A 13,684-nucleotide genomic window follows, 5' to 3' on the forward strand; every position below is an offset into this window, starting at 1 on the left:
TGCGGAGGCAGCGCAGGGAAGTTGAAATCAGAACTCGGATTTCTGTCAAAAAAAAATACTTGAATAATTTATGTTGAAATCTGTTACTGAGTGTATCCCCTCAGAATGTAGCAAAGAGCACAAAAGGCTTCAGCGTGACCCACTGAATCATAAATGGACTGTTTTTTGTTTTTTTTTGGGGGGGGGGTTTCCCTCACGGACTATGAAAGAGTTTTGAATCAGTTGGGAGTGAAGTGTAGGACGATGAAAGAGAAATGGGCGTGATGGTTCTGTTTGCTAGGAGCTTACCTGCCTCTCAGGAATTTTTGTTGCGTTTTGTTTTCCGTGATTGTTGATGAACTCTTTGTTGAGTATTGTGCGTTGGCAACACTGACCCAGCAACATTGTGATGCATTCATGGGCAGATAAGTAGGTCACTGAGAACCAAACCCACAGGTTTCACTGAGTACATGGGGGGGGGGGGGGGAAGCTAATCAGCGTGGCTGCACATGAAAACACAGAATGAGGTTCTGAAGTCGTCAGATAGTCGCTGCAGGTAACCCTCCGCGATGTTACACTCTTCAGCGTTTGTGTGGATTAAGCAGATGAGTTTGTTTTAGAACTGCCGGGAGCTGGATTTAACCTTGAAATGAGCCTGGCTAACTGTCCCGTTTTCTTGGTGCTCAGCTCACATCTCCCAGCTGGATCCTCAGATTGAACTGAAACGCTGTTAAAGTTCATAATAAGCTGTTTTATACACAATTGCATACAATTTCCTGTTCTTCCACTGCCATTTGGAAACACCAAATATCAAACAGGCTCTTATAGCTCCTCCCCCTTTATGGGAGCTTTTTATAATTGGCTGTCCCAGATAAACAGAAGGTTTAAACAGCAGGTCAGCGGGGCTTTTCTGTAGTTCCACAGAAATAAATCCTAAAGCCCAAGAAAGAGTTGGCATTTTTTCCTGAAGTTGCTCATTCAGAACATCCTCATGTTCTACAACAAGCCACTAAATGAGACTGCAGAAGATGTCAGGCAAACTCCAACCCACCAAATGCACAAGCTCAGAGGCATTGATGGCCACCACGACTGCAATGTTTATGTCTGAAGTTCAGTTTTGTTTTTTGTTTTTTTTATGCAACTGATGCAAATGCTCTTGAGAAACTGCAGAGAAAAGTTATCTGGCTAAAACGTATCACAAACTGTTATTTCCTGTGATGATCCAAAAGCCCGTAGGGGGGGTTAAGAAAAATAATGTTGGGAATTATTGTGTTGTCAACTTCAGGGCTGACCTACTATAAATACACCCTGCTCTCTCTGTGACCTCAGAATGGAGAGTTGGAAAATCTGTGTAACACTGAGCGTTTAGCACAGTCTGAGCTGTTGGCTTTATGTGCTATTAGAAACTGTGGCCACGTTTAAAATAAACGTTCACCAGTGAAATAGGATCTGACATAAAAGCAGCAATGTGATTAAGTGGGACCTGTTCTGAGCTCATTCCCGTGTTTGTCTCCCTTTCAGCCTCTAAAGAAGATGGTGGACAGAATCCGTAGATTCCAAGTCCTCAACAACGAGATCTTCGCCATCCTGAACAAGTACATGAAGTCTGGCGACGGCGAGAACATGCCGGTCGAGCACGTGCGATGCTTCCAGCCTCCGATACACCAGTCGCTCGCCAGCAGCTGAGGCGGCCGTCGACACTGTGGACCAGCGTGAAGTTTCAAACACTGTCCGCATCACCACAAATATCGCCCTTTAGGTCTGAGGACCATCATGTGTCAGAAGTTGGGCCACTTTTTCTTTTTTGTATTCATTTGTGCCTTATCAGAAAAGAATATTTCCCCTTTTTGGATATTCTTTGTTTTATACTTGCAGACAGAAGTAGATCAGAGAGAGGAAGTAGTTTTTATCTGACGTATTTAAGGGTTTGCGGTGGCAGGTGTTTGAGGGTGAGCATTAATCTATTTTAAGTGTGGGTGATGGTAAATTTATATTTTCTACACTGTTCAACTTGCATGCTAAACATTTTAAGTGGAACTGAAGTAACAGAGCTCAAGCTCATGTTCAGCATTTATTCACTGTGCCTTATGTTTTAATCATTTAATTCAATAAATATGTAACAAATGTTGGTTTGTGTCAAGCTTTTAATGTAAAAACTGCAAAGAAAAAGTTCAGAACTCCCAACATTAACTGCCGTTACCTTCAAGTATGACGACAACTCAAATCATAGAACGTCCTATCAAATGTAGTCATTGTCAGCAGGACTTCATAAAGTATATATATATTTATATATATATATATATATTAAAACTTCATCTGATTCATAGAAAGGAAGTCAGTGCATGAAGGTGCATGTCCATAAAACCTTTTTATAAAACTTATTTACAGCGCTACACAGGAATGAAATTAAGTTTAACTAGAGATGAATATGAGCCATATTCCAAGAAAAGTAAGGCAAATTAAAACATTAACTACAATCCACTGGTCTGTTTACGCCCCGGATCGCTGATTGTCTCATTCTCGCGCTCCACGTCTACATCAGAGCCGCGGCCGAGTCTTCTGGAATAGGGAGGTCCTTAGTGATCCAGCAAGGACGTCATCGTGCCATTCCTTCTGGAGACGCTGTCGAAATGCGAAGCCGTGTCTCGCTCCTCCAAGTCTCCGGCCGACTTCTCGTCCAGCAGTTCGTAGGCGGTGTGAGATGCTATGCCGTTGGCTGTGGGAAACGCTCGTTCTTCCTTCCGCATGGACACCGCGAGCGTGGCCAGGCTCACGCTAACGTCTTTAAAGGCGTGGAGCAGGAAGATGCCCACGATGATTGTGAGGAAGCCACTGAGTGTACCGATGACATCGTCCGCTCCCATGTGCTCCCACTCTTTGAAGAGGATGGCAGAGCAGGTGAGCACGGACGTGGTGAAGAACACGTAGTAGATTGGCGTTACCAGGGAGGTGTTGAAAATGTCCAGAGCTTTGTTCAGGTAGTTGATTTGCGTGCTCACACAGCCCACTAGACCCAGGAGCAGGATCCACGCCAGCGGGTTTTTCACCACGCTCGTCCCGGCGATCGCTTCCTTGATGGCGATGCCCAGTCCTTTCACACAGGACACAGAGAGTGCTCCGATTACCGAGCAGATGGTGATGTAGACTAGGATGTTGGTCTGGCCGTGGCGGGGACCCACAACAAATATGAAGATGAGTGCAACGATGATGACGAGGGTGGCAAAGACAAGGAACCCTGAGAAAGAAAAGGAGAAGAGGTGGGACGGGGAGCATTTCAAGAAAATAAGCATCTGCAAACCATCACTATTCTCAGCATCCTTCACTTCAATAAATCCAATCTTTTCTAATTCCGGGTTGCAGGGGGCTGGTCCCAGCTGCCATAATGTGTACACCTAGGCCAGGTTGCCACTCTGTCACTGGACTAATGGAGAGACAACAATTTACACTCACATTCACACATATGGGCAATTTAGAATCATTAACCCAACCCCACCGAGTACCCAGAGAGACCCACGCACACACAGGGAGAACATACAAACGTTTAACAGTTAAAATTAATGTAGCCCTTCCAACTTTAACGTGTGACACACAAATCTTTTTTTTTTTACTTCCAGAGAGCAGGAGTCTGTTTTGTGAGGTTTTTTTCACATCGTCTTTGAGCTAAAACAAATCAACTGAAGCAGAATGACACAAGTTTAGCTTTTCAAAACCATAGAAACAGATTTATTTCCCTCATATTTTGCATATTAACACATTTGTTCATATGAGAGTAGTTAGATAACTAAAAGTACTCGCAGAAAGAAACATCTTAACCAGCTGAAATAAAGAGATTACATTATTGTTTCAGTTATTTTAAAGTTTTTCCATGACCTGTTATTCTCACATGACTCTTAAGTCAGGAAGTGTTAGATTTGTATTATAAAGATTGGATCTTGCTCCTGACCAAATATTCCCCACATTCAAATAATCAGAAAGAGTAATGCTAACAATGAAACTAACAGTGGATACTAAATACTTTTTTGCTTCAGATGTGAACTTTGTGTTACAACAACAGAAAGTGACTCAAACAATTCCTGAGTTATCGCAGGTAAATTCCAGCTTCCATTTCCTGTCTGATGGAAATGAAAATATTCCAAATATACAGTGGGGCAAAAAAGTATTTAGTCAGCCACCGATTGTGCAAGTTCCCCCACTTAAAATGATGACAGAGGTCAGTAATTTGCACCAGAGGTACACTTCAACTGTGAGAGACAGAATGTGAAAAAAAAAAATCCATGAATTCACATGGTAGGATTTGTAAAGAATTTATTCGTAAATTAGGGTGGAAAATAAGTATTTGGTCACCTCAAACAAGGAAAATCTCTGGCTCTCACAGACCTGTAACGTCTTCTGTAAGAAGCTTTTCTGTCCCCCACTCGTTACCTGTATGAATGGCACCTGTTTGAACTCATCATCTGTATAAAAGACACCTGTCCACAGCCTCAAACAGTCAGACTCCAAACTCCGCCATGGCCAAGACCAAAGAGCTTTCGAAGGACACCAGGAAAAGTATTGTAGACCTGCACCAGACTGGGAAGAGTGAATCTACAATAGGCAAGCAGCTTGGTGTGAAAAAAATCAGCTGTGGGAGCAATCATCAGAAAATGGAAGACATACAAGACCACTGATAATCTCCCTCGATCTGGGGCTCCACGCAAGATCTCATCCCGTGGGGTCAAAATGATCATGAGAACGGTGAGCAAAGATCCCAGAACCACACGGGGGGACCTGGTGAATGACCTGCAGAGAGCTGGGACCAAAGTAACAAAGGTCACCATCAGTAACACACTACAACGGCAGGGAATCAAATCCCGCAGTGCCAGACGTGTTCCGCTGCTGAAGCCAGTGCATGTCCAGGCCCGTCTGAAGTTTGCCAGAGAGCACATGGATGATACAGCAGAGGATTGGGAGAATGTCATGTGGTCAGATGAAACCAAAGTAGAACTTTTTGGTATAAACTCAACTCGTCGTGTTTGGAGGAAGAAGAATACCGAGTTGCATCCCAAGAACACCATACCTACTGTGAAGCATGGGGGTGGAAACATCATGCTATGGGGCTGTTTTTCTGCCAAGGGGACAGGACGACTGATCCGTGTTAAGGACAGAATGAATGGGGCCATGTATCGTGAGATTTTGAGCCAAAACCTCCTTCCATCAGTGAGAACTTTGAAGATGAAACGAGGCTGGGTCTTCCAACATGACAATGATCCAAAACACACCGCCCGGGCAACAAAGGAGTGGCTCCGTAAGAAGCATTTGAAAGTCCTGGAGTGGCCTAGCCAGTCTCCAGACCTCAACCCCATAGAAAATCTGTGGCGGGAGTTGAAAGTCCGTGTTGCTCGGCGTATAGTAAACGTTTGACCTCTGTTATTGCCAACAAAGGTTATGTTACAAAGTATTGAGTTGTATTTTTGTTATTGACCAAATACTTATTTTCCACCCTGATTTACGAATAAATTCTTTACAAATCCTACCATGTGGATTCATGGATTTTTTTTTTTCTTCACATTCTGTCTCTCACAGTTGAAGTGTACCTCTGGTGCAAATTACTGACCTCTGTCATCATTTTAGGTGGGGGAATTTGCACAATCGGTGGCTGACTAAATACTTTTTTGCCCCACTGTAGCATCTGCTGAATGCGCTTTCACAAAAGTGAAAATACACGCTTTAGTTGTTCAGAGGGTGTGGTTCACTGAAACCTGCTGCTGGTAAACAAAGAAACTGAACATTTCTTCCACCTGATTGCCTGGAGCCAGTTTCCTCAGTGAAACAGAAGAACGATGCAAAATAGGATAACAAGTTTCCTGAAAGATCAACTTGCGTTTTTTTTTTTTTGTACATTGTATTGATCAGTGAAAATCGGCAGATCTCTGTTAGCGCCCGGGACCGGTGTTGGGAGTATAGTGGCTTGTGATCCCCTGAAGCTGGGTTTGTGCTGCCTTCAGGAATCGAACCTGAGACCTTTTGCATGTAAGGCATGATCATGTTTTGTGAAGCAAAGATGAATATTTGGAGGAAATATCTGTAGACACGATCTACAGAGAAGAATTTTTTTCTGTACCTGGGTCAACCAGCTTGGCCGCCATCTCCTCGAGGCTGCTGATCTCCTCTTCCTTCGGCGCGTGAATGACCATGGTGGTGGAGCCCAGGATACTGAGCAGACAGCCAAGCTTCCCGTGCAGGTTTAACCGTTCCGTCAGGAAGTATGACGACAGCACGGCGCTGCGACCAAAAATAAATAAATAAATAAATAAATAAATTCATTTCAGGTCACACACACTCTTACACAATCAAAACATTGAGGTGGATGAGACACATGCACTCATCAGTACCTGACGAGCACGCTCAGGGCTCCCAGCGGTGTGACTAGCGTTGCAGGAGCAAAGGCGTACGCGGCGAAGTTGGCCGCTTCCCCAGCCCCCACTGCAAAAGGTTAACAGACAGTTATTTCCACACATGAAGGAAAGTAGAACTGTCCTGTGACAGAGACATGCAAACACTGTAATACTATCTGAGGTTTAGGGCATTTTGCAACAGAGGTAGTAGAGAAAGAAAGGGTTTGACAATGGGACAGTGACAAAATATCTTAAAGCTAGCGAGATGAAGCTGGATTATTACATCTGTAATAATGAAATACATGCACCAATATACCATCTGATTCAACAATGAGATTACATTTAGCTCATTTGTTATTACCAAACACTTTCGTTCATTCCCAGGTCCTTGTTTTTATTTTTGGACTTTCCTAGAGTAGCCCTGCATGATTCACAGTTCAAAATAATCCTAATTTATCTCACTTGTGTAGTCAGACTTCACCGACTGCCTGAAATAAGCCGTTTCAGCCCCTTTAAGGATACTTTCTGATCCCAGAGTAGGAAACAAATCTGTGATAAACTGAGTGTTTGGAGCAGTCTGAGCTTTGAAGGATTATTGTAAATACACTGAGCTCATCATTAGAAACTTTGGACATGTTTAATATGAACATCCGCCACTGGTAAAGGATGACAAGAGAGCGAAAAAAACAAGGTTTGCTTTAAAATCAAGTGTAAGACTGAGATCGTGATTACTTAACATGGTTAATCAGTCCTTGGAGAACTTAAATATCTAATATTAAAAGAAAACTGTGTTCTTCCTTGAATTTGAATTGTAATTCAAGAGAATGGAATTAAATAAGTAAGAAAGAATAAATCTGGGCAGGTTTTCTTCAGCTCAATCTGCCAAAGACCAATTCTGAGCTTTTCTGTAACGATAACAAAAGTGAAGGAGACGCAAAAGAAGTCCTGAATGTGTCAAAATAACAACAGCAGCAGGTCTCCTTCAAACAGCATCAGCAATCAGCATGAGCCCAGGTGGTGCATCCACAAAGACAAATACCAGCTCCTGAAACCACATGTGACCTCAACATATGCAAATATGTTATGCACCAACTCTGGAGAATGTCTGCTACACCTGCATCTGAATGATCTCATTTCATTTTGAGCCACAGCGTTATCACTTACTTGATAGTAAACCTGCCCACCACAGCCACTCTTTCAGATACGCATGACCTCCCTGCCCTGAAAAGCAAAAGAAATGTTTTCATTTCCACGTGATTCCTCATTTCAATGTCACTTGCATGTAAGAAAAACCTGAATTATGCAACTCCTCGCTTTGACTGCAGGTCAGGCGATGGACGTGAACTGAAGGTCGAGCAGAGCGCTGGAGTTAATGATTGCTAGGATTTAAGAGTGTTCATGACTCATGCACACAAACAACATGCAGACACACACTTAAACACACCCTGCACAGGTGAGGAGAACCTGACAAGCCTGAAATGTCACAATGGATAAGCATGTGTGGAAACACCCCTCACAGGGAGTGCCTGTGAGGGGGGAACAGACAAGCAAACAAACAGAAAAAGAAGACTGAAGTGTGGGTCCCCTCAAGGATTGGGGTAACCAGCATCGATGCTCAGAAAAAAGCACCCCTACCTGCCCGTGTGGACCCCTTCCTCGCCAACCTCAGAAGTCCTTTCTTCTTCAGGATAAAACTGCCTCCGATGAAGATGCTGGAGCTGACGGCCAGCGCCAAGCCAATGTAGAAGTCATATTTGCCCCTGTCTTGAGCCATAGTGAGGCTGGATGTGTTGATGCGGTCTGTCACATTTACCAGCTGACAGCGCAGGTGCTGACCCGGTAAGGTGCAGTTCTGTCCGACCCAAACACCTGACAGCAGAAGAACAGACCACAGGCTGGAGTGAGAGACTCATAAAGACCAGTGTTTAACGTCAGCACCCCAGCAGGAACCTACCGTGACCACAGTCCACTCTACACCCTGGAAAAGCATCACCTGAGGAGTTGGAGGAATCCATCTACCTGCTGTCCTTCCTACCTACAGTCTGCTCCCATTCACGCACATCCGAGTGACTCTCGGTAAAACCTGAAGGGTTTCTGGGTGTTGTACTGAGATACATTCAAAAGCATTGTGCAACTAAGTCACCTGCTATGTAAATCACCCATCTCCAGTACTCAAGAATTCAGGAAGTGATACGAAAGGGAGGCTCACCTGGCCGCGATAGGTGAGGCTTAATGTCGAGTTAGCCTCAGGCGGTCTCTTTTTTTACGGGCTGCTTTGGTGTTTAACTGAGTCTTCCCTGTGTGGACACTAATCTGTGCTTTAACTCACCGGCAGAAATAAAGAAAGCGTGTAAATGCTGCTATACGCCGCTAGCCGCATTAGCTTCATTAGCGCGGAGGCTAGCTGGCTGACTGGTTGGCTAACGCAGAGTGAATGAAGCCACTGAGAGTCTCTTTGCGCCGCCTTTAACGAGCACAGAGCTCGGATTATTACCTGCTCACCGCGGGCTGCTCAGCTCCACACACACAAGAAGGTTCTCGCTGATGAACAGTCTGCTTTCCGGCTCCGTGGCTGCGCATCACCTACTGCTCCCTCCGCGTTCAACCAGCGCGCACACGCCGAGCCTCCAGACGCTGCTGCCGCACTGCGCGCCGCTCCTTCCGCCTCGCACAGGACACGCGGCCGGAGCGGTGTGCCCTCCGCCGGCGGGACCCAGCACCGCAGGCGGGACGCAACATCGGAACCACCTGGACCCGGAACCGCAGGCGTACTGGAAACTCCATCTCCATCATCAGGTCTACCGGGGAAACCTAGCAGCGCTTTATCATTAAAAAGAAAATCAGTGGTTACTAAGGTTATGATAGTTAAGTAAAACTAAACTGCTAAAACTAAATGTAATATCTATATATATGTATAGATAGATAGATTTCAAACGCACTAAAAATAAAATAATAATATAGATATCCTTATGATTTAGCATTTATTCGTTTTATCACAGTTTTATTACACTTGGTATTGAGGGTAATGTTTTTGAGACTGTCAGTCAGCTGCTTTCAAAAGGGCATGCCTCTCTATGCCCTTCATACCAATGACTGTAGAAAACAGTCATTTCTTCATACAATCATAATTAGAAAGACTAAAACAAAAGATTTTCAAGCAATTAAAAACTAAATTGAAGCAAAATAAATAAATAAATAAGCACTCTGGAAAATAACTGAAACCAAACTGAATTTAAAAATAAAAAGTCAATAGTGTTTCTACAAGAAACTCATATGCTAGATAGTGAGACAAATAGAATGAAACGTAGATGGCCAGGTCAAATATTTTCAGCGCCCTACTCCTCCAATTCCAGGGGCGTCATGATAATGATTCATAAATCTATACCTTTTCAAGTTGAGCACGTGCTTAAGGATAGTAATGGACGTTTTCTAATAATACAAGGAAATCTACTCTCCACTAGACTAAATTTAATTAATATTTATGGCCCAAATGAAGATAATCCAAACTTTTATAGCAATTTATTTCTTAAAATCTCAGACTTGCAAGGTAAATGTATAATTGCTGGGGACTTAAATTGTGCTCTGAATCCACAGAAGGATAAATCCTCAGGCATGCATAATACTCACAATAGAACACGAAAGGTGATCAAACAATTCATGAAGGAGTTAAATTTAAGTGATATATGGCGAGATCAAAATCCAACCAAGTTACAATATTCTTGCTGGTCAGGTACACATAAAGCGTACTCTAGAATAGATTACTTCTTGGTATCAAATGAGTTGGTTCATTTTATAAAAGATTGCCAGTATAAGGAAATAGTAATTTCGGACCATGCAGTCGTTACTTTGACTCTCATAGAACCAAAACTGATCAAGACTCGATTTGAATGGAGGTTTCAACTGAAGTGGATGCAGGATAAACAGTTTCTTGAGTTTTTAGGCAAGCAAATTAATGAATACTTTGAACATAACTCAGATCAAACATCGGCAAGTGTAAGATGGGAAGCCTTTAAAGCATACTTAAGAGGGCAAATTATAAGCTATACTAGTAATAAAACAAGAGAAAGAAATCAAAGGATAAAATATCTGGAAGTAAGAATAAAAAAGTTAGAAGAGATTAGCTTTCAATCAGGTCAAAACAATGAGTATATTGTAAAAGAATTATTACTATTGAGAACGCAATATAATGAAATGACAAGTGAAAAAGCAGCTGTTAATTTATTGAGATTAAAGCAACAATTCTATGACCAAGGTGAAAAACCCAGCAAACTCCTGGCATGGCGTATAAAAAAGATGGAATCTGAAAAGGCAATTACAAAATTAGAAAATTCAAATGGTAATACTATAGTAGACCCATTAGAGATAAATAATGCATTTAAAAGATTTTATGAAACGCTATATAACTCTGAACTCAATAATGTAACTAGAATGCAATCTTTATTTCTAGATAAACTTGAAATACCAAAAATTTCAGAAAAAGACAAAGTAAATGTTGATAGGCAAATTAGTATACATGAAATTATAGATGCAATAAACTCCTTAAATGCTGGCAAAACAGCTGGTCCAGATGGATTGCCAATTGACCTTTACAAATATTTTAAAGATAAATTAGCACAGCCCCTCTTAGATATGTATATAGAATGTTTTAATAATGGCAATCTTACTGACTCATTAAGGAAGTCCCTGATAATACTGCTTCCTAAACCTGGAAAACTAAATAATAAGTGTGAAAATATGCGTCCTATAAGCTTAATCAATACAGACACTAAAATTATTTGTAAAATTTTTGCTAAAAGATTAGAAAGTATTCTTCCAGTTATTATAGGGGATGATCAAAATGGATTTGTTAAACATAGACAGGGTTTTCATAATGTAAGACGAGTTTTAAACATTCTTCATAATCAGAGTGAGCAGGACGATACAGCCATTCTTTCGCTTGACGCGGAGAAGGCTTTTGATAGAATTGAGCGGTCATATCTTTTTGATGTCATTGTTAGATTTGGGTTTGGAAAGGTATTTCTGCATTGGATCAAGCTATTACATTGTCACTCTGTGGCTCAGGTTAAGACAAATGAGATAATCTCTGAACAATTTGATATTAAAAGAGGGTGCCCGCAGGGTTCACCCTTATCTCCACTTTTATTCCTTTTAGCTATTGAACCTCTGGCAATAGCTGTTAGAAACAGCGGACAGATACAAGGTGTTAGGATTGGTAGAAAGGAACATAGAATTGCTTTATTTGCTGATGATATCATAATATTTTTAAAGCAATTAAAAAATTCTGTGCCCGCTGTAAAGGATTTATTAGATCAGTTTGGGGTTTTCTCAGGGTATAAAGTTAATGTAGCAAAATCATCATTAATGTTACTTAATCAAGGGTACAATCAAAACGTAAATCAGAATGTATCTGGCTTTACTGTTAACTCTGAATTCATCTATCTAGGTATTAAAATAGTTCCTTCATTAAAAGATGTGGTGGTACTTAACTATAATATAATACTACAGAAAATTTCCAAAGATTTGGAGCGTTGGATAAGTCTACCACTATCTATTATTGGAAGGATAAGTGTTCTTAAAATGAATGTATTACCTAGACTGTTGTATATGTTTCAAAATGTCCCACTGGCTCCTCCTGCTGGATTATTTACTAAATTAACATCACTAATCAGAGAGTTTATCTGGAACAAGAAGCAGCCTCGTATTCGTTTGTCTTTGTTGTACCTTCCCTTTGATACAGGGGGGTTGAAATGCCCCAACTTTTACTGGTACTATTTGGCTATTCAATTAAGGACAATAAGATTTTATTTTTCATCCCAAAATACCCCGTCATGGGTGGGGATGGAAGCAAATGCTCTTAAAATGCCATTAAATTTGTACTTATATTCTGCGAAATCCAAACAGTTAAAGAAAGAAACAAATAATCCTATAGTTCAAAACATGATTGAAGTCTGGTTTACAATAAAAGAAATGATGAATATTAAGAACAATCTCTCTCAGTTTAGCCCCATCTGGGGAAATGCCTTATTTGTACCAGGAAAGTTGGATGCAGGGTTTCAGGATTGGGCAGTAAAAGGTGTTAAGAAAGTGGGTGATCTGTTTTGTGATGGAGTAATGGTCTCATTTGAGGATTTAGTCTCAAAATTTCAAATCCCCCAAAAACACTTTTTTAAGTATTTACAAATTAGAAGCTTTATTTCATCTATGCAAAATAAATCCCTTAATTTTCCCCAGTTAAGTAAGCTAGAGGAGTTTATGGTGAAAAAAGGTGGTAATAAAGGCTTAATTTCAACATTTTATAATTGGATTGTTTCTGCCTCTTCAGAAACATCAGTTTCTAAGTTGAAAGCTTGGAGAAAGGACCTAAATATTAATATTTCTGAGGAGACATGGAAGTTAATTTGCTTAAAAGCACAAAAACAATCGATTAACAGTAACTTAAAATTACTACAATACAATTGGATCATGCAAACATATGTAACACCGGTGAAACTGAATAAATATAATAATAGAATACCAGATACATGTTTTAAATGTGGAGAAGCCCGTGGAACATTTTTTCATTGTATATGGGAATGTAGAATTGTTTGTGCCTTTTGGCAGGAGGTGATGAACAAAATAAACCAAATTTTAAATAAAAAGATCACTTTGGATGTAGAAATGATGCTACTACAAGTGTATCCTAAAAATATTAAATTAACAACCTATCAAATTAAGTTTATGGATTATTGTACATTACAGGCAAAACGTATGATTGCAATAAATTGGAAAACATCAGTTCCTCCTGCTATTGGCGCTTGGATAAACTCCTTGACACAGTGTATGGAAATGGAAAGGATTACGTACTTTCTGAAAAATAAGTTAATATATTTTGATGAAATTTGGAAGCCATTTAAAATTTTTTTAAAAGTAGTAAATATAGAACAACTTATGTAGGAGAGTGGAGTAGGAGGAAATTGTTTAGCATGTGCATGCTATTTTTTATTGTTTATTCCTATTGATTATATTTTCTTATTTCTTTTTTTTTTTGTTTTTTTTCTTGAATTATGTATAAATGCCACATATGGTACAATTGTATATATATTTCATGTGAGCTTGTTCTTTTTTTTCTTTGTTCGGAAGAGAGCAGAGTGGGAGGTGAGGGTGGGGGAAAAGGGTTTCTATTACAACAGCATATTATTGGAAACTACCTTTGTATGTTGTTGGAAAAGTAATAAAAATATTTAAAAAAAATAAAATAAAATAAAAAGTCAAAATGAAATAAAAATCCCAAATAAAAAATAACAAATTATACTTCCTAAATAATACATTTTATTGCAAATGTGGTTTCTAAT

At 40.5% G+C, this 13,684-nt stretch overlaps 2 protein-coding genes across 4 annotated transcripts in view; one reads left to right on the plus strand and one right to left on the minus strand.

Moving 5' to 3' along the window:
• cyfip1 (cytoplasmic FMR1 interacting protein 1) overlaps positions 1–2,107 on the plus strand; it is a 44,020-nt gene extending 41,913 nt beyond the window's left edge. For both annotated transcript variants that reach the window (XM_085265993.1, XM_085265994.1), the window contains exon 31: positions 1,501–2,107. In XM_085265993.1, coding sequence (XP_085122119.1) covers positions 1,501–1,665 — 165 coding nt within the window. In that variant the 3' untranslated portion in view covers positions 1,666–2,107. The remainder of the gene's footprint in view (positions 1–1,500) is intronic.
• On the minus strand, positions 2,106–9,187 carry nipa2 (NIPA magnesium transporter 2). Of its 2 annotated transcripts, none has more exons than XM_085265996.1 (6): positions 8,848–9,187; positions 7,989–8,222; positions 7,518–7,574; positions 6,351–6,441; positions 6,080–6,240; positions 2,106–3,214 (listed from the first exon to the last, which is right to left on the minus strand). In XM_085265996.1, exons 2-6 carry the CDS (start codon positions 8,125–8,127, stop codon positions 2,556–2,558), a joined length of 1,107 nt encoding a protein of 368 aa, XP_085122122.1. In that variant the 5' UTR covers positions 8,128–8,222; positions 8,848–9,187; the 3' UTR covers positions 2,106–2,555. The 2 variants fall into 2 exon arrangements, with proteins under 2 accessions (XP_085122122.1, XP_085122121.1); XM_085265995.1 differs by lacking the exon at positions 8,848–9,187 and adding an exon at positions 8,308–8,794.
• Between the last annotated feature and the right edge of the window lie 4,497 nt (positions 9,188–13,684).

Source organism: Mchenga conophoros, linkage group LG23 (genome assembly GCF_057382185.1).
Source record: "Mchenga conophoros isolate Kocher_MC1m ecotype Shallow Benthic linkage group LG23, M_conophoros_male_GT1.1, whole genome shotgun sequence".
Classification (NCBI taxonomy): domain Eukaryota; kingdom Metazoa; phylum Chordata; class Actinopteri; order Cichliformes; family Cichlidae; genus Mchenga; species Mchenga conophoros.

Bases quoted from the DNA above. Each gene is read 5' to 3' on its own strand.
- nipa2 (XM_085265995.1), bottom strand. From the start codon at position 8,368: ATGGATTCCTCCAACTCCTCAGGTGATGCTTTTCCAGGGTGTAGAGTG. The intron at 6,442-7,517 runs GTAAGTGATAAC...AACCTTTTGCAG, and splicing joins GTGGGCAGGTTTACTATCAA to TGGGGGCTGGGGAAGCGGCC. The intron at 3,215-6,079 runs GTACAGAAAAAA...TTTCTTTCTCAG, and splicing joins GGCCAAGCTGGTTGACCCAG to GGTTCCTTGTCTTTGCCACC.